The 20,283-nt window shown below is 42.1% G+C and overlaps 1 protein-coding gene across 7 annotated transcripts in view; it reads right to left on the bottom strand.

Annotated features, from left to right (window-relative positions):
- The window catches only part of RASGRP3 (RAS guanyl releasing protein 3), a 106,657-nt gene that overhangs the window by 37,018 nt on the left and 49,356 nt on the right, over positions 1-20,283 (bottom strand). For all 7 annotated transcript variants that reach the window (XM_053303934.1, XM_053303923.1, XM_053303946.1 and 4 more), the window contains 7 exons: positions 15,657-15,840; positions 14,853-14,955; positions 13,747-13,809; positions 9,394-9,525; positions 5,764-5,911; positions 4,184-4,357; positions 1,918-2,034 (listed from right to left, as the gene is read on the bottom strand). In XM_053303934.1, coding sequence (XP_053159909.1) covers positions 1,918-2,034; positions 4,184-4,357; positions 5,764-5,911; positions 9,394-9,525; positions 13,747-13,809; positions 14,853-14,955; positions 15,657-15,726 — 807 coding nt within the window. In that variant the 5' untranslated portion in view covers positions 15,727-15,840. The remainder of the gene's footprint in view (positions 1-1,917; positions 2,035-4,183; positions 4,358-5,763; positions 5,912-9,393; positions 9,526-13,746; positions 13,810-14,852; positions 14,956-15,656; positions 15,841-20,283) is intronic.

Below are 20,283 nucleotides of genomic sequence, written 5' to 3'. Positions count from 1 at the left end.
ACAACGTCAGAAGCGTCTTACCTGGGCTCAAGAAAAAAAAGAACTGGTCTGTTGCTCAGTGGTCCAAAGTCCTTTTTTCTGATGAGAGCAACTTTTGCATCTCATTTGGAAACCAAGGACCCAGAGTCTGGAGGAAGAATGGAGAGGCACACAATGCAAGATGCTTGAAGTCCAGTGTGAAGTTTCCACAGTCTGTGTTGATTTGGGGACCAACTGCTGGTGTTGGTCCACTGTGCTTCATTAAGTCCAGGGTCAACGCAGCCGTATATCAGGCGATTTTGGAGCACTTCATGCTTCCTTCCGCAGACGAGCTGTATGGGGATGCTGACTTCATTTTCCAGCAGGACTTGGCACCTGCCCACACTGCCAAAAGTACCAAAACCTGGTTCAATGACCATGGGATTACTGTGCTTGATTGGCCAGCAAACTCGCCTGACCTGAACCCCATAGAGAATCTATGGGGCATTGCCAAGAGAAGGATGAGAGACATGAGACCAAACAATGCAGAAGAGCTGAAGGCCGCTACCGAAGCATCCTGGTCTTCCATAACACCTCAGCAGTGCCACAGGCTGATAGCATCCATGCCACGCCGCATTGAGGCAGTAATTGCTGCAAAAAGGGGCCCAAACCAAGTACTGAATACATATGCATGCTTATACTTTTCAGAGGTCTGATATTGTTCTATTTACAATCCTTGTTTTATTGGTTTCATGTAATATTCTAATTTTCTGGGATTGTGGATTTGGGGTTCTCATGAGCTGTACGCCATGATCATCATAATGATAACAAATTAAGGCTTGACTTATCTCGCTTTGCATGTAATGCGTCTATCTCATATATCAGTTTCACCTTTTAATTTGCATTACTGAAATTAATGGACTTTTGCACGATATTCTAATTTTTCGAGTTTCACCTGTATGAAGTAGAGATTTTGTCCCCAAGTGTACTCACCAAATATATCTCTGCATCCTCTAAGTGAAAACAGATGCAAAGAACTCATTCAGTTTCTCTACATTCTCCATATCCTCTTTAAGCATCCCTTTCACTCCCTTACCTTATCATCTAATAGTCCTACTAGCAGCAGGCTCCCCACTGCTGATGTATATAAAGTTTTATTCTCACCCTTGATGTTTTTAGCCATATATTCCTTGAACTCTTTAAACAAAAAACCATTGTCCCCTTGCATTTCTTTTGTCATCGTTTGTGTACCTTTCTGCTCTTCTCATTGGGGCTCAATTTCCATTTTCTGAAGGAAATGTTTTTGCCTTTTATAGCTTCCTTGACTCTACTTGTTAGCCATACTGGCATCTTCCTGGCCTTGGTGGTACTTTTTCATATTTTTGGTATACATTCGGAGATACTATTACTGTGGCTTTAAATAAACTCCATGTGCTCTGGAGGAATTTGACCCTCCTGACTTTCCTTTTCAGCTTTCATTTTACCAATTCCCTCATATTTGAGAAATGTTAGTAAGTGTGAAAAGTAAATTAACTGAAGTAAAAAGTGTCCATGTTGGACTTGCTTGGTAATTCTCCAGTCGTATATATGCTGAATTTGAATGTGCTGAACTTGCATATTAATGAGGAATTGAATTTGCTGAACTTGCACATTTTTGAGGAAAGGCCATAGCTCAGCAGTGGACCTCATGTTTTGCATGAGGTCCCAGTTTAAGTCCCTGGCATTGCCCGTTAAAGGGCCTCATATAAGAGTACTGGGATAGTGAGATATCTGAGTCCTTGGAGAGAAGCCAGAGGACAGCACTGAGCTAGATGAACCAAAGGACTGATTCTGCAGCTTCATATGTAGTGTTTGCTTTATTCTTTATTTCAGCAGACAAACCACATTTGGGTTTGAGTATGATCCTCTATATAGAATGTACACAGATGTGAGTCCACTGTAGAACAGAGACTTTCATACCTTTGTAACCTCTGAGGAAAGGTGAGAATGAGTTTCTTTGAGACGTGAAATGGAGCTGTGGCTTAGTCCTCCTACAACAGCCATCAATGTATTGAAATTTTGGAGATGGAGAAGTTTCTGTGGGGGGAAAATCGGACAGACGGACTCTTGTTACTAGAATCATTGCTCATGCAGGCCATGTGTGTGCTTTAGCAAGAGAATTCCAGCTGAAAGGTATAGGAAACTATATTATCCTGATAACCAACACAATTGCATATACAAACACAGAATTATGGATCTTGACCACTGGCATTGTGACGGATGCGAATCCTGTTAGAACTGGAAGGCAGAATGTTTTCTGTGGAATTGAGAACGACAAGGAAACAGAACCCAGGGGAAAACTCCACCTATGAAAAGGTATGTTTTAGTGCTCTGCTGACAGGGGGAGGCTCAGTCCTGCTTAGAGTTCCATGGACAAAGTCCCTAGGCTGAAGCCTGGGATTCAACAAAATAGGCAACAAAACCAACCCTTTGCCTTAGACATTAGGATCAGTGTGTGTCTGTGTGTGTACACGTGCAGATTTAAACCTCCATCCTAACAATATCTCCATTCTTTTATTTAAATGAATGCCTGTCCTTCCTACTGGAAAACAAAGAATGCAGATCCAGTTAGTAGGAACACTGATCTGGTTAGTGATATACTACCAGAGCTGGATAGGATAACAGTCTTCCTGAAGAACCAAGCTCACATTTTGGGGGTAATTCTGGATCCAACTTTGTTCCTGGATGCCCAGGTGACACTGGTAGCCATGAGTGCCTTTTACCAGCTTTGGCTGGTTTGACAGTTGCAACCCAGCTTGGAGAAAAAGGGATCTGACCTCAGTTACCAGTGGCTGGTTACATCACAGTTGAATTACTGTTATGGGCTGTATGGAGAGTCTTCCTCAAAACATGGCTTGAAAGTTTAAGCTAGTACAAGATGCCACCATCAGAATGTTTGTGCGTGCATGGTGATATGAGAGAATAATACCTGTTCTTCTGTTACCAGTGTGCTTCTGAACCCAATACAAAACGCCTTGAAGTCCTGTACAGCCTGGGACCAGGGTACCTTAATGTCTATCTGTGCTCTTGTAAACCTACCAAGGTATTGTAATGAATCTCATAAGACCTGCTCTCTGGCCCATCATTGTCTCTAACTCATTTGGCTGTGCACAGGGACAGGGCACTTTTTTCGGTGGCACCACAATGACGAACACCCTTCTATTATTCAGTCCCATCCTGTGGCACAGATCCCATGAGGTCTGGTAGAAATTGCAGCAGAGCAGGGTTGGTTGGAAAGCATCATAGAGAGGACATGGGACATGTTGATACAACAGTCAGAGGTAAACTGAGCTCTTAAATACCTCTGAGCTCAGTCTACCCCTGCTGGTCTCTGCCTCCCTGCCTAGAGAACAGCAGTCTTAAAGGGGCAGCCCTCTGGCCTGGAATTTGTTTCTCTCCAGCTGATCCTGCTTCGCCTTTCACCAGCAGGTATTCCCCTGATAGAAGGGGAGGAGATGTCTCCCCTGGGGGCTCAGGTTCTGAGGGCTTTATCAGGATCTATCTTTGAAATTCTCTCAGGCTCTGGCCTGGTTTCCTACCTCTTTGGGGTCAGACTTGGAGCCATGCCAGGCCCCCCTCACTGCAAGCTTTTAGAGAATAGCTCAGACCTTATTGCTGTGCCAATCTTTTGCTGAGAGATGCTAACTGGCTCTCTTTGCTTTTATACTCATAACTCTCTTGGCTGCTGTTTTAAATGTGTTCTAGACTGCTGTTTTAGTTGGCTTTTTCCTAGTGTGTACTTTTTGTACTGCTTTGTAAAACACGGACGCCAGCAGGGGGAAGTGGCAGGAGGGGTAAGTGCACCCTCCCCAGCTTTTAAAGAGAGACCTCCACTGCCTTTGAACTGGTGGAACCGGTGGTTCTTTGAACCGGTTTGGTGGCCCATAAAGGGCCTCCGAATCGGTTCCGTGCACATCCCTACCTGTGGCACCCACCTGAGATGCAGGATTTTCTGACTCCAGTACAAAATGTATACTCAGCCCTCTTCCAGGTTTTCCCTCCAGAATCTATGGACTCAGCATGATGTGACACTAGAACATATATATTTTTTTAAGTCATTGACTTGGGTGTTTGTGTTTGCCAGATGGACATCTCACTGGCTTCCTACTGTTCCACCACCTTCTGGGCCTGCATTTCACTGTATTTCATTCAATTGGGTTAAAACAGATTCCAAGTCCAATCTTACCTGGGCAACATTGATGAATTTTGTGATTACTTCTGCCCTTTGCTGAGGGGTTGGTTTACTAAGGACCATCAACTGGACCCACTTAGAGATGCCATTAAATAAAGCAATTGATCTTTCCAGAGTTGGGTTGTTCTCCAAACAGCCATGGATCACATAGCTCTGGTAATCTGTAAACTAGACAAAGAAAATAATGTAATGACTAGTGTTTTCTAGATCACAGAAGTGTGTATTGTAGATCAGCATCTGTTATTATCTTCCTACTTAGGAAATCTGATCAAGAAAGCCCTCACTGAGCACAATTGTTTATTAAATGTATATCCGATTGATTTATGTTCAAATTATTTTCTGCATAGCAGAAGTTATCAGATTATCAATTTTTTTAAGGGGGCAAAGTGCCTTGCAACTCTTACATGTAACTCTTAAATAAATATAACTGCAAAAGTGTGCACCTTTACAAGATGTTTGTGAGGTATGCCACATTTCTCAAACCTTCAGTCAGCCATTTCCCTTATCTTTATTCCAAACAACAAAATATGAACATAGCTAAGCAATTAATGCCTCTGTTGTTAAGTGGTTTTGAGCAGCTATTCCTGGAGCCTCCTTTAATAGATTTCATGTTTTCTTTGAATTGCCTTCTCCCCCAACCTTTTCAATATTTAGTTATATCTCCATCCAGACCACCCTCCACAATAGTAGAGCTACATGGTGCCAGGAAACATGGAACTAAGGGGTGGTTCACATTTTCATCACTCGCTCCCTAGATATTTGATTATGCAAAACATAATGCCTCTGGACACAATAAGTGAACTATCTCCACTGAAAAGTACTATTATATACTCCCAACATTCCTGAGCAATGAAGTTCCAGAGAGAGTGCCACCAGATTTACTTTCCATTGGATGAGACAACACTAGAGAAGTTTAGTGTCATTATAAGATTTGCTTTATTTACCAATCTACAAGCAGTCCATAAGCAGAAGATAAATGCTGCTATAAGACCAATAATCCCCCTGACTGCAGCTAGAAACTGCTCTGTCTTTCACAATTGCCAACTACTGTTTCTTACACAATTGTCAAGTGCTGTTTCTTACACAACACACACACACACACACACACACACACACACACACACACACACACACACACCGCTAAGCACTCCTGTCAGATACCAGCCCCTGAAGCTGGATTTCCCATTCAGGGGATCATCAACAGCTATTAAGAAACATTCTAACACCATTTTGCTAAATCCTAGACTCTAATCAGGCATCACTTTAAAGGCAATACCACAGTAGCACAGCCATTGACACTTATCAGAAAGAAAATGCACATCCATACTTATTGTAAAAGCTCTATTTGTGGTGATTAATTATCTGTGATAGCTTTCTCATCATCACAAGCAAGCAAGCAAGCTAGCAAGCAATTCCTTGCTGAGTCCATGAGTTATGAGCAAGCATGCTTGAACTGGCTCTAAGACATGATGTAACATTCAACGGAATCTGCCACAAGGCATCTTACGCTAGATAGCCAGGTTCACATATTGGCAATAATGCCTAAGTGGTGTATAATATTGTAAATTTCTTACAGAGATCCTTCTGAAAGATTTATGCTCCAAAAAAGTGAGGTGCTCAGCAAGCTCAATGGGTTCCAGATGATCAAATAGCAGGCAGGCTTTTCCCTTCTTGGAAGTTTTTTTCCTTTGTGTGACTCTCCTCATCCAGTCATAAGAGGGACTAGAAAAGAGAATGTAGCAGCCACTGTCAAGATTTGTTGCCCAGGAATTCAACATTAGAACTGGAGCCTAGAGAAGGCATTGCCAAGGCATGCAGTTAGATGAACCCCTGCATTTTAATTTTTGGAGTAAAACCAGATGGTAGGCTAGTTCACGTGTTCATTAATTAGGCAGGACCAATCCAAGTTCAGGAGCTCCCATTTTGCAATCATGAGAAGTGATTGTGTGAGAGGATCCTGATGGGTTGGAGGGCATTTCCTTTCATCTCATTAAACAGCTGGGTGCAGCTACTGGGTAGAATGGAGCCCTCCTACCCAGTGAGAGCCTTGCACATGATCACTTCCCCCACTTCCTACCTTGTTATTTACTCATACATGATTGCAAAACGGGAGCACACACAGCTCCTGATCTTGGGTAGGATGACTGCCCTACCCAATTAATGATCATGTGAACTAGCTGACATCCTGATCAAATGTATTAGAGGAAGTCCCTCTGAAATTAAAGGGACAAGTCAGGCATACCGACTTGTCCTTTTAATTTCAGTAGGACTTCCTCTAATAAATTTGGTCAGGATGTTAGCCAATGACCTCTTCCAGTTTAGAACTCTTCACACATTGCAAAAATCAGCTCCAATTAGAGAGCTGCTCGGATTTGGAGCCATTGTGAGGCTAGGACTGTTAAGAGCCCTGCTGGATGAGACAAGGGTCCACCGAGTCCAGCCTTCCTGTTTCCAGTAGAAGCCAGCCAGATGCCACAGAAATAGGCTATAAAGGTAACAGTCCTTCCTATTGTGTGACTTCTATTTTGATATTTAAACTGCCTATGAATTTCCTTTCGGCTATCATGGCTGGTAACCTTTGCTATTGCTAAACTGCATGCTTAAAAGAATGTCTTAAAAATTTGTTCAACTGATCATCACAGAAAGAATAATCTCTTAGAAGTAGGCAACTGCTGTATCAAAGTGTCAAGTTTATCCAGTGCCAGCTGAGAGGAAATGCACCCAGTGCAATGAAAACAAAGTGTACATGAGATCGAAAACTAGCTGATTTGAACTGATATGTGCTTCCCAAATGTTGTCCGTCATGAAAACATTTCTAGAACAGCCTGTCATGTCTGATCATCAGTTTTGTGATGCATAAAATTATTAAGAACACAAAGAGGTCTGCTGAACAATGAGGAAGTGGGTGAATTTATCCATTACTTGGATTCAGAACTGATTATAGCCCTATTCAAGTGTTATTTTAACAAGAAGCTGTTTGTGAGTACAGGCATCCCAAAGCACTCTGGAGGTCCGGCCCTGGTGAATCACTTATCCCCCACTCCCACTCTTCACAGTTGCAGTGACATTCATTTGAATAGGTAAATGCTGTAGTGGTGAAATGGGCATTTCAACAGTTGGCAGACTCTGGCACCCCAGTCTGCTGGTCATGGAAATGCTCGCCATCACGGTTACCTAGTCAGACTAATACTGCCATAACTCTGAAGAGCATGGGCAAGGGGATGAGTGATGCACTGGGTGGGACCTCCAGAGCACTTTGGGATGCCTGTACTCATGTACAGCTAAACAACATCTGAATAGGGCTTAAGTCATATGTAGAATTACTTTAAGGCCTTGATCCTGGGCAAATCATGAGCTGTATCTGGGTTGCACGCCAAACTGCAGTGTGTTGCCCAGCAATAACATTTTCTTTTCCTTGCTAACATTTTAAGAGAGAACAAGAGAGACACTCAAAGGGCTGCATTACCCAATACTCTTACTTACATCCATGCCCTTATGTATGCTGGAGAGCAAGAACACATCACGCCTCCCTACCCACCTAGCATGCCTGTCCTGTCTCTGGCACCACTGGAAGTCCAGAGTGGGTGAAACATTTTTAACATCCAATTTAGATAATTCCAGATTGCACAGTTGATTTCCAGATTTTATCTAGGATAATGAATACAAAATAGTGTTGTGCTTGGATAAATGCATAATCTTCATTAGCAGATTATGGTGCACCAGGCGGTTTGAAGTGTGTCATGATCTTGTGCAGCTAGTAGCTGAAGACCTTTCTGGGACATATACAGGACTGTGCAAAGTGCCAACATCTGCTAGCACAAGAAGTCGTCTGGAACACAGGTTCTTTACTTCATGCATCATCATTAAACTACATCCTTATGCTAACACAATAGTGTTATCCTAGCACAACACTAATCCGGATGAAGGCCACTGAATTTCACATGTGGGCACACAATTTTAGAGCTGGAAAGGCCCTTGGAGGTGTTTAAGTCTAACCCCCTCTTCAGTGGGTTCTTGAGAATGTTGTTTTTATGCTTGGACATCTGCCAGTATTGAAGGTAAGACAAACACATTCTCAACTACACATAGGAGTATAGATAAGGGTGAGGGTATTATCTGATTCGGCCTATATTCAGAGAGGAGAAGGACAAACATATATGATAAGCAATTTAAATGTGGGTCCAATGTTGCAGCTTGGGATAAAAAGTAGATTCTGATCTGAAAAAGTTGATGACTATTGTCCTAAGGCAGGGCTGCACAATTTTGGTTTTCCAGCTATTGTTGGACTACAGCTTCCATCATCCCTGACTATTGGTCATTGTGTCTGGGGATGATGGACACTGTCCATCAACCACAGCTGGAGGCCAAAGTTGTGCAGCCCTGTCCTAAGGCATGAGCTGCACTTGTACCTCCAAAGGCATTCACTGCAGTTGTACCTTTGAAACAGTAGGAAGTAGTGCTATAAAGACCGTTAAGCAGCAGTGACATGATGTGGGATGACCTAGACTGAAAAAACAGAGGTCCAGCTCAGAATATCTTCTAGTTGTACTTGACTGCTTGTGGCAGCAAAATGTCTTGGACCAACCCTGAGAAAGTGTCCCATGACAAGATAAGCATCTTTTCCCTTCAGAACCTTTGCTCATAGCAACAAGCCAATCATGCTTTCAGTACTAGTCCTACAATGGTCCCTATCAGCTGCATGGACGAACTAGGACCCGCACAATTTGAAGCACACTGCAAATTTACACTCCTTGCAACCTTTGCAGTTAGCCGTCTAATTGCCCCATCTGCCCTAACCAAACCCTACTGCGGGCTCAAGACAATGTTTACTCACTCTTTTAAAAAGGAAACATGTCATGCTATAAATAACAGAATTCTAAATCTTGTGCTGTGTAGGTGTGATAAATATACAGTCACTTCATTCCTACTTACCCAAATAAGTTACGAAGTTGGAATCCTTTGTCAATATCAGTGCAATATAGTCACAATATTTATTCCCTACAGTGCCTAATATTTTTGTTGATTTGACAATAACCAAACACATCATAGGAAATGTGAAGAAATCACACTGATTTTTAAATGAGAATTACCTATTTAATGTTTTTTTCTCCCCACCTCGCTTGCTACTTTACGACAATCAATATTAATAGCATTACAAGTTTCTGGATGAGTAATCAGTCTTTGACATAAATTATGATCCTTACATGTTTGAGATATCAATAAGATGAATGTGCTCTTCATAACCTAGCTGGCTGGCTAATTCTTGAAATTCTTCAATCAGATGAACCAAACCAAGGTCCAGGTTAAATTCTGCAGGGAATTTCAAAATCCAGTACCTGAAATCAAGACAGACAGGTTATTCAAATATGAACTCACGGAATTAGGAACATAGGAAGCTGCCATATACTGAGTCAGACCATAGGTCCATCTAGCTCAATATTGTCTACACAGACTGGCAGCGGCTTCCTCAAGGTTGCAGGCAGGAATTTCTCTCAGCCCTATCTTGGAGATGCCAAGGAGGGAACTTAGAACCTAGATGCTCTTCCCAGAACAGCTCCATCCCCTAAGGGGAATATCTTAGTCTCCCATTCATCTGTAACCAGGGCAGACCTTGCTTAGCTAAGGGGACTAGTCATGCTTGCTACCATAAGACCAGCTCTCCTCTCTCTTTAACTGTGTACTAATGTGCAACAGTCTAATTTACTTGGCTTTTAAAAGATAAGCATTCCTTAACATTAAATGAACCCTCACCTTGAAAAGAACTTATATATTTAATTAATTACATGGTAGGGGAAGTTCCTCAAGTGGAGATTCTCCCATCATACTGGTGCAGTGATGGGAAATTCCCCACTCACTGAACCGTTGCTTCTCACACAGAGATTAAAGGCCTGCTTAAAAAAAAATACTGGCACAGAAAATAGCAATTCCACAATTGGTTGCCCTAAAACTCAGATAGATGTGAAGTACCCAGGTCCAGCAGAGGTGCTCTTACCCCTGGACTTCAGGTCCAAAGTCCAAGGCCTCCACAGTAGGGATGTGCATGGAACAGCGGTTGGGCAGTTTGATTCTGGAGGGGGTGCTGCTTTAAGGGCAGGGGAGGGTGCACTTACCCCTCCCACCACTTTCCCCCCACCGGTGCTCATTGGCGGTAACAACCTTCGGGGCAGCAGCATACCTCCCTACCGCCCCTTTCCTCAGCTGGAAGTGGCCAAAAGTACTGGGTGCGCCCCGAAGGTTGTTATCAGCAACGAGTGCCAGCAGGGGGAAAGTGGCGGGAGGGGAAAGGGAAAGTGGCGGGAGGGGAAAGTGCACCCTCCCCCACCCTTAAAGCGGCACCCCCGCCACTTCCAACTTTGACGACCGCCCCCCCCCCCCGGTGTTCAAACCTGTTTGGAGGCCCTTTTATGGGCCTCCGAACAGGTTTGTGTACATCCCTACTCCACAGCCCCTGGGGCCCCCCAAATCCTCTTTAGTCTGTCCCAGGTGGTGTGGTCGCCCATCCAAGCATGATGATGCTTAATTTGCAGGGCCTTTAGGTCCAGGCTCCAAAGTTATCTAGGTGCACCTCTGCTTATATGTAGCCTGTTTTACAACACACAGAGACACCACATGACTAAGCTGAAAGATACAAATATGTTATTTTGATGTTCCATTGCAAAATGATACTAATTGTATCTGAGGGTGTCTTTTATTAAATGAAATTAAAAGTGGTGGTAAAAGCCTTTCCCCTAAGATCCCTTCACTTTACAAACACTATAGTGAAATATGGAGAATTGAACTCAGGCAGAGTTATTTAATACAATCTTTATTTGTTCCAGGCAAGTATGTCACTTGTAAAGGGGATAGAGATACGCCTATTTCCTCTCCCCTTCCACAGTGTCCATCTCTAAGTACTCTTTGTACTCTGTATTGCTTTTATGCTTTTGTTTTAAATTTTTAATCAGATTTGGTTAATATTTTTCACTTAATATTTTAATTGTGTCTTTTTTACCATCTTGTTTTTAAATTTTGCTGTAAACCGCCTTGGGATTGTTTTAATGAAAGGCGGTATATACATTTAACAATAAAATAAATAAGTCCCATAATTTTGTCAATTAAGGCTTCTAAATGTCTGGCTGGCTCCTAGATCCAAAAGAAAACTTGTCAAGGCCACCCACATGGAATACACAGATTACCTTGTTAAATTTCACACCAGCCATGCAGATTGTGGTGTCCTCACCACAATGATAGATAATGAGATGGTGAACCCTTTGGGGATAGGGAGCCATCTTATTTATTTATCTCTTTTTCTTTATAAACCACTTTGAGAATATTTGTTGAAAAGTGATAAATACTTGTAGTAGTAAAGTTCATTCTAAATAAGAGGATACATAGGGAGAAGAGCTGGTAGCAAGCAGGAATTGTCGCCTTTGCTAAGCAGGGTCTGCCCTGCTTGCATTTAAATGGGAAAGTAAATGTGTGAGCGTTGTTCAGGAGTGCACAAAACCGAACATGTCCCGTTCTGTTCGAATCTGGTTCAGACTCAAACCGAACTGGGCAAACCAGTTTTGTGCACACCCCTAGTGGGTAAGGAGAAAATCACTTTATTTTTTAATGCTTCCTTGGTTTTTCTTAGTGGATTTGCAAAGACCAATGGCTTGTATGTTTGTGCTCTTTTATCTTCTCAATACTCTTAATTATCTAATAAAAAACACTGACATGGATTAAAAACCCCAACCTACTCATAATTGTGCACTGACAGGATGGAACACGTCTACTTCTTTATTATCCTTATTGCAAGTACAACAAGGAGGTTAAAAGGTATTAAGGAATAAATAATCTTGAATGTGTGTCCTGAAGGGAGATTTTGCCAAATGTTACTTGTCTGCAAGAATGTTCAGCAGCAGGGAAGTGTATCCCCCACTATAGATCTCTTCACCACTGTAGGGTGATCAAATTCAGCATATATGCAAGGAGATAATTGCCAAGGAAGTCTAACACAGACACTTTGAACTTCAGAAGAGGCAACTTCTCTACAATGAGGAGTTTGGTGAAAAGAAAACTGAAAAGGAAAGTCAGGAGGGTCAAATCACTCCAGAAGGCATAGAACTTATTTAAAACCACAATAATAGAAGCTCAGTTCTAACAAGTTAGAAAACCTAGGGAGGACCTGAGTCCTCCATAGAATCATTATGAGTGATTGTCCTTGTTATTAATCATTATGAGTCCTTGTATGAGCCATACAAGGACTGAAAGGAAATGTGTTACTAGGGACGCGCTATCTCACTCCACATCAAAGCACTAAGTGACCTGGAGTTGGAGAAGCAAATCAGAGAGGTAATGGGCGACTTCAATTACCCTTACATAGACTGGGCAAATTCACATGTGGGTATTGACCAAGAGGCCAGATTTCTGGACATGCTAAATGACTGTGCCTTAGAACAGTTGGTCGGGGAATCAACCAGAGAGAAGGTGACCTTGGGCTTAATCCTAAGTGGTGCCCAGGACCTGGTGAGAGATGTCAGAATTTTAGAAACATTGGGAAAGACTCTTGCCTGAAACCTTGGAGAAGCCACTGCCAGTCAGTATAGGCAATACTGAGCTAGATGCACCAATATAAGGCAACTTATAAACCAACAAATATTTATATACCACTTTTCAACAAAAGTTTCCAAAGCATTTTACATAGAGAAATAATAAATACATTAAGTAAGTAAGATGAATCCCTGTCCCCAAAGGGCTCACAGTCTAAAACAAAACTATAAGATAGACACCAGCAACAGTCACTGGAAGTACTATGGTGGGGGCAGATAGGGCCAGTTACTCTCCCCCTGCTAAATAAAGAGAATCACCATGTTAAATAGGTGCCTATTTGCCCAGTTAGCAGGGGTTAGCTTATTGGACCATGGTATAAGGCAGCTTCCTCTGTTCTCAATTCCCCTCTTGAAGCTGTTATAAGCTTCCCTGACAGGTACAATAGGGGTACTTGTGTAGAATTGTAAGAATGGTACTCCAGTGAAAACTTTAACTTAACTCAAGCATTTATTACAATTGCCTTATCTATCTATTCAGGACAACTATAAAGCAATTTGTCCTTTGAAGGCCTAATCCTCTCACACAGGGGGTACAGGTGATGTTTTTATCAACTTACTCCTAAATGCAACTAATGTGGAACATTTTCCTAAAAGGAAATAGGGTTGCAGAGACTTGTGGGGACTCCTCTTAAAGGCCACAACAACTTGTTGGTGATTTTTTGTCCCTCTGCCCACTCCCACCAGCAAGACTATTATCAGCTTCGGCCATGAGAGAGAATTGTCTTGGGATAATGGGGCAAGGGAACAGGATTATAGTGACTCACTCTGCATTGCTATCATCCTGATCCAATTCCTACTCCCCTCTCCACATCTGTTTTGAAGTAAAGAAAAAGACTTTGGGAGATCTGATCACAGGTCAGCTACATTTTTGTGTAGCCTGTCCAATATAATGCCATGACAAACATCAAACTGAATCTGATGGCCTCCTCATTTTAAGCACTCAGAACACACAAACATTTCCCAGTGAAACAAAAATCCATTTACCTCATGAAGTAGCAGATTTTTAAGCGAATTTCATTGCAGTTTTCCCCACTGGGATCTCTATATGTAGATTAGTTAAAGAAGCCTTCATGCATGTTGGTTTCAGTTACTTTGGTAAAGTACTGTTTTCTTGTTTGAGTAAGTAGTCGACATATATAAGAATGCCTTCATTACAAAAATAATAAAAAACAACTTTGCTCCACAGTACAATACAGAAATACCAATGATGTTACAACTTTAGAAAATAGTAGGATAAATAATTTGTGTCCATTGCTAACAATATATATTAGTCAATACAACAAATATTGCCAAAAGAATATTTCACAGTGGGTAGAACTGTACAAAACCCAGTTCCTCCCAATGACCAATTTGAACTCAAAGGACTATCCAACTGATTGCTAAAAGGCTGTTAACACTGAAAGCACCCAGGTGACAACTATTGGGTCAGGCTTGTCATTGGGAGTTGACCAAGTTGGTTCCTTGCCCACAGTTGACACACAAAGCCTCAGGCCCCACAGAGAAGGAAGCAGTGCCATGAATCTCTTGATGCTGCTTTCTTGAACCCACTTCCACATCTGCAAATGGGGACCTTCCTATTTGGAGATGGTGAGCAGGTGGGAGAAGACAGTGGTGATGCAAGAGACTCATGGTATCACTGCATCTTCCTACCTTCCCACTCTGCAAAGAGGATTCCTGCCAACGCTACTTGTGATGATGCAGGGGCATATGGAGGAAGGCCCATTTGCCAAAAAGGGGAAAGGAGGAACAGCTGCCTCCAAAAGCCTCAGCAGCAGTGGCTTCTTCTCCTTCCACTACCCTTAGAGAATGCGCTCCTTCTCTTTCTCCCACACTCCATAGGTGAGAAGGAAGGAGAGCTACTACTGCCATCATTGTATCCTGTTGCTCCTTGTGGGAGAAGTACTTCCACCTGATGGGATAAACTGGGAGCAGAAGCACCAGAGGACACAGGGACACACTGGGGGTGTGGAAGAAGTACCATGGGGACCCTAGAGAAGAGTTTTGTCCCAGGTCCCTTCACAACTTGACACCATCCCTGTACTGGATAAATAGATTATTAACTCCATCAATGTAGATATTTGAAAGGATATAGGGAGATAAGTTTGCTTGCCAGTTCTGTAGATGATAGATACCATCGGTGCATTAAAAGGAAGGTTCTTGGCAAATGATTGTTACTCAGTTCTCCATTGTGATCTGTAAAAACATAGATATGCCATTCAAAACAGAATAGCATGCATTACTGAACAGCTGCCATGTCAATATATTCATATTGTACTTGGCAATTTTGTACCACTACACCCAGACACAAACAACATTTCTGGTTTAACAGTGGTGCAGTGAGTTGCTTCTGATTTTGTGCATCCTTGAGCAGAATCCCATCTCAAGATATTCCCTCTGCTTCTGTACTTGCCACATCTGAGCAAAAACCCAATGTTGTTTTTGGTGAGGGGAAGCCACAAACTTCAGCCCAAGATCCAAATAGGAGGAAGTAAGTTTATACCTATCCAAATAGGAGAAAGAAAGTTTGGTCCAAAACCAAAGCTAGACAAGCTGCTATGAAATGCAACAAGACATGCTGATACAGACGCACACTCTGTATCTGGCTGACATTCAGACTAAATTTGGCTGACATTCAGACTAAATTTCTTCTTAGTAGTCCTGTTGAAATTGAGTAGTCTTCTGGAGTATCTCCTGCTTAAGTACTATATGGTAAGTTAGTCTGGAAGTACATTGTATAACAGACCCTCTTTCCCCCAGCCTGCCATGGTCCTGATCCAACACCCCCCCCGCCCCATCCAGCTGCTATTTAACGTTCTAAAAATGAACAAACTGCCCTTGCAAAGCAAGTGTTTAAAGTAATATTAGGCCCATTAAGATAAAAGGGAACCCCATACCAAACATTTTAATGCAGGTGCTCAATAGTTCATCCAACGTTGCAGCTTTCCCAAGTATATTGGACCCCATTGTCCTTTAGCCGTTGTCAAAAGAATGGATGCACTTTCACCGCACTGAAGAAGTAGTGAAGGGGCCTCATTAGACAGCTGTCAGTTGCATTCTCCACAGAACTTCATAAGAAAACTGGAAAGGAGGAGAAAAGGACTAGATTGTAGCTTCATGTATAGGCTAAATCTTTATAGTCAAGCTCCCTTAAAAAAAAATTTAAGACCCCCTCTGCCAACCCTGCACCAGAATATAGAAGAAAGAGTTCTTGATTTAATTAATGAATTTATACACCACTTTCCTCATGTGCTCAAAGCAATGTACAATAAGAAAAAGCCTACCGAATCAACAATAAAAAGAATAAGGAAATCTATTTTAGACTATCCCACTACTCATCCCTTCTGCTCCAAGAAAGAAACCACCGGGTTGGGTATGCATATACAACAGATTAAAAAATTAACTTTTCAGCTCATTTTATGTAACACAGGGCCTTTATCTGCCAATATTAACTGGATTAGAAGAAAAATCATGTAATGCAATAGGCAATTTTAAAGAATATCCCACCACTTCAGCCTGAAAATATCCCATCTCTTCAGAAGTATAAAAGCATAAACATTATAGTCAAACAATACAGTTGCAGCATCAGCAGCAAAAAAGCAACCAAGCTGAATAAGGACACTTGCTAGTTGCGTCATCCCAAAAGCTGCTTAGCTTGTCATATGAACCCCACTAGTTTGGGAGCCAGTCAGCCTCTCCTAAAGGTTAATTCACAGGAACATGTTTGAAGTAAAAAATTCATTATGAAGTAACCTTTCCCCTTTAGAGTGATTACATCAAGTGAAGTGATCTTGTGAAGGCAGTGGTAATATAGCAACTTATTTTTTTAGCAGAAAGATGAGATTTTTTATTTTATTTTATTTTATTTTTTTACATAGGAGGAGGTTTTGAGCCTTTCTTGGGAACATCTGATGCAGAGCAGACACACTTTAATGCAAATGAGCAATTAAGAATTTGCATGCATATTACAATCCAACTGAAGCAAGCCTTGTGTGTGAAAATGCCCATAGAATTGGTAAATACAGCTTCTAATTGTTTAAACAATGCCACCATTCAGTTATGTCTGCCCACTTTTGGGCTAGCAAGGCTGTACCTTCAACAGCTATTGGATATGAGAAGCGGAAACTGAGGAGGAGACGCTTTTCCAGGTGTGTAGTTGGGAGAAGCTACACATGCTGAATTCCTGCTTATTGTGCAGACGCGGAAGCCGTGGGACCACTGCCAGGAAACAAGCTGGCAATCTCATATCGAGCAGAAGATATAGGCCATACTCAAGAGCTGAATACCAGGACAGCCAGGAACTTCTGGTTGCAGGATGTGGAGCAGCTTGTGTCCACAGATTCTTACCTTCCACAGGTGACATTGCAACCTTACAGGAAGTATAATTTCCTGGAGAGGGAGCTTAGCATCTTTACTTATCTAATGCCTCAGCTTTGCAAGCAGCATGCACAACACATTCTTCAGCAATCTAGCAGGCTTGTGTTTTATATCAGACCTCCAGCAGTGACAGTGTTATGTTATTAGTGCTTATGAGTATTTCTTTTCCATCCTGAAATTCACCTGCCCATTTACAGCAAAAGCATTATCAACTGCCAGCTGAATGGAAAATTCCTGTTTTTATAGCAACTCCTAAGTGGAAGCTGCCATGTCACACATTCCTGGCCCCTGCTGTTGATGGTTGTGCTCCCTCTCCCCCTTCTCATGGAATTTCACATAATCAGTTTAAAACACACACAAAATCACTGATGGGAGTGTGCACTGTAGAAACAATGACAAATACAGAGAAATTTAATGTGTGTGAGGCCCAAAAGCATGGGGGTGGGGTGGAAGAGGCGATGTGGACAATACGCATCTGAGAATGCTCTACTAAGGACTGCATTCTCCCCTTGACTGGTGCGTTTGTCTCTCACCTCTTAATAATGGACAGAAGGAAAGGAGATATCAACAGTTAGGGCACTAGCTGAACTGGTAAATCCAGAATGCAGTAGGCAAAAATCATTGCTCTCTGACAAGCCCTATCGAAATGCATGGGGGTTTAGAAGATGCAAAAGAGGGCAGGGCTTCTGTACTTCAGTAATTGCATAGCAGAGATTAAGTTTACTAGGTTCTGAGTCTTGCACAGGGATAAGGAAAGCTGCACCTGCTGATATCCTCTCTTCTATATGACAAAGATTCAGAAGGGCTCCTGGGGAAATGCACGCAGCACACGTGTTCATATGTCGCAAAAGAAAGAGTCATAGTGGTAAAGCCCATGCTTTAAATGCAGAAGGGATGTACCATAATACATGCAGGACATATACTAAATGTATATCTCTTGCTAAAAGAATCTTAGGTCAATATGAAGCTATGAAGCTGCTTTTCCCCCCCAAATCAGATCATTGGTCTATCTACGTCAGTACTGTCTACACCAGGGATTCTCAACGTTGGGTCCTCAGATGTTATTGGACTTCAACTCCCATAATCCCTAGCCCCAGTGGCCTTTGGTTGGGGATTATGGGAGCTGAAGTCCAAAACCATCTGGGGACCCAACATTGAGAATCCCTGGTCTACACAAGCAAAAGCTCCCCAGGATTTCAAACAGGGAATCTTTCTTGTCCTACTTGGAGATGCTGAGAACTGAACTTGAAATACTTCTGCATGTGGAGTATGTGTTCTACAACTGAGCTGTGGTCTCTCTACTACTACAACAAATATATAATGCTTTTCAAAGAGATCTCAAAGTGGTTCACACAGAAAAAACAAACAATAAATGAACAGTATGGTTTTCTGTCCCGATTCATAATCTAAAGAGAAACATAAGGTAGACACTGGAAGGATGCTCTGGAGGGATGCTCTGCTGGGATTGGATAGGGACAGTATCTCTCCTCCTGCTAAATAAGAACCACCACTTCAAAAGATTGCCTCCATCTACCTTCAGCAAGACTGCCACAACAAGGCAGGAGGGGAGACTGATGTTGCAGGGAAATAATCTCTTTGCTAGTTTTGGATGCTTTAAAAACTTTTTGGTATATGCACAGGTTACCTGTGTGCTCCAGTTCAGGAGTGGAGGAGCACTTATCTTAAATTCAGAAAAAGAAAAGAAAGCTGTACAGATTGCGGGTGATGACTATGGCAGACTTGCTGATGTTCACTTGGATATTTCCTCAAACTGAAAAAAAGAAGAAGAAAAAGACTGCTCCATCTGCAGCGGAACAGGAAGAAGTAGCCGATAAAAATAAAAAACATAGTTAAAAATGTAAAAGCAAAATTTCAAAATGGCATGGGCATGGTGGAGGGAAGAGTGTTTCCCTTGTCACAGACATTAACCAACAATGGGCCTTGAAACCTGTAGAGACACAGTGCTACTAATAACAGCAATGGAAACTTTCACTTGGGAAAAAAAAAATCCCAGCAGTTTGAAGGACAGAAAAATTTGGTTCCCATATATTAGATGCATTAGCTGGGGGTTATCACCTGAATTGTACATGGCACATTTCACCACTGTATATTATTTGTTCAAAAGAGATATAGTATGGAAAGGCCCTGGGAAAGGAAGGTCTGCTTTGTGCCATATCAGACATCCCTGCCCTCCAGTTTCCATTTTCATACTTTCATTTAAAACATGGGTGATCCTATACCTATCACTCTGGAGGTAAAATGGGGATGCCCAAATATAAGATAGTGGCTTTTGTATTGTGACGGACCCCCTAGGTACGCAGAAGTATATTAGTTTGTGAGTTTAAAAAAAATTAACAGCAGCAACCAAAATGGCTCAAGGACCAACAAGGACCTGTGAGTTTCCATGATCTATGGAACACTGAGGATGCTTGATCGGGAAAAGGAGGTGGAGTAGGGCGGCTCTTGAACTGGTTGAGACTCATTCTGGAGATGGAGATTTATTTATGTATTTAAAATATTTATACCCCGCCCCCTCCAGTACACTATTGCTCAGGGCCATTCATGTAACAACAGTTACATTAATAAAAAGATACAATGGAAAACAAGACTAATAAAAATTGACCAAGTTTATGCTAAAAGACCAGGCTCTTGTTTTAAAGTTTCAAATTAAAAGTTATTTTAAAGCTAAAAACCGAGAACTATAAAAACTAAAGAACCTACCAGATATAAGCAGAGATGAAACATTTAAAAGGCCCTTTTAAAAGATGTGTTTTCAATTGTTTTTTAAAAACACTGATGGAGGGAGCATGGCAAAGCTCTTCAGGGAGGTTGATCCAAGCCAAGAGGCCACAACCAAAAAGGCCCTGTCTCTAGTCCCCACCAAATGGCTCTCTGTTAGGAGCGGGGCCATGAGCAGGGCCTGAAATGATGAGTGGAATACCCCGGCAGATTCATATTGGCAGATGCGGTCTGACAAGTACCCCGGCCCCAAGCTGTGTAGAGCTTTAAAGGTCAAGACCAGCACCTTGAATCTCGCCTGTAAGTGGACGAGTAACCAATGAAGGTCCTGCAGGATGGGTGTGACACTCATGAAGTGCCCATGAGCGAAGCAGCATTCTGGACCAGCTGAAGCTTCCAAACCATCTT

The sequence above is a fragment of the Hemicordylus capensis genome, chromosome 1, assembly GCF_027244095.1.
Source record: "Hemicordylus capensis ecotype Gifberg chromosome 1, rHemCap1.1.pri, whole genome shotgun sequence".
Taxonomy (NCBI): Eukaryota; Metazoa; Chordata; class Lepidosauria; order Squamata; family Cordylidae; genus Hemicordylus; species Hemicordylus capensis.
The sequence above is the reverse complement of the archived record's forward strand: the minus strand, read 5'-3'. Positions and strand labels throughout refer to the sequence as shown.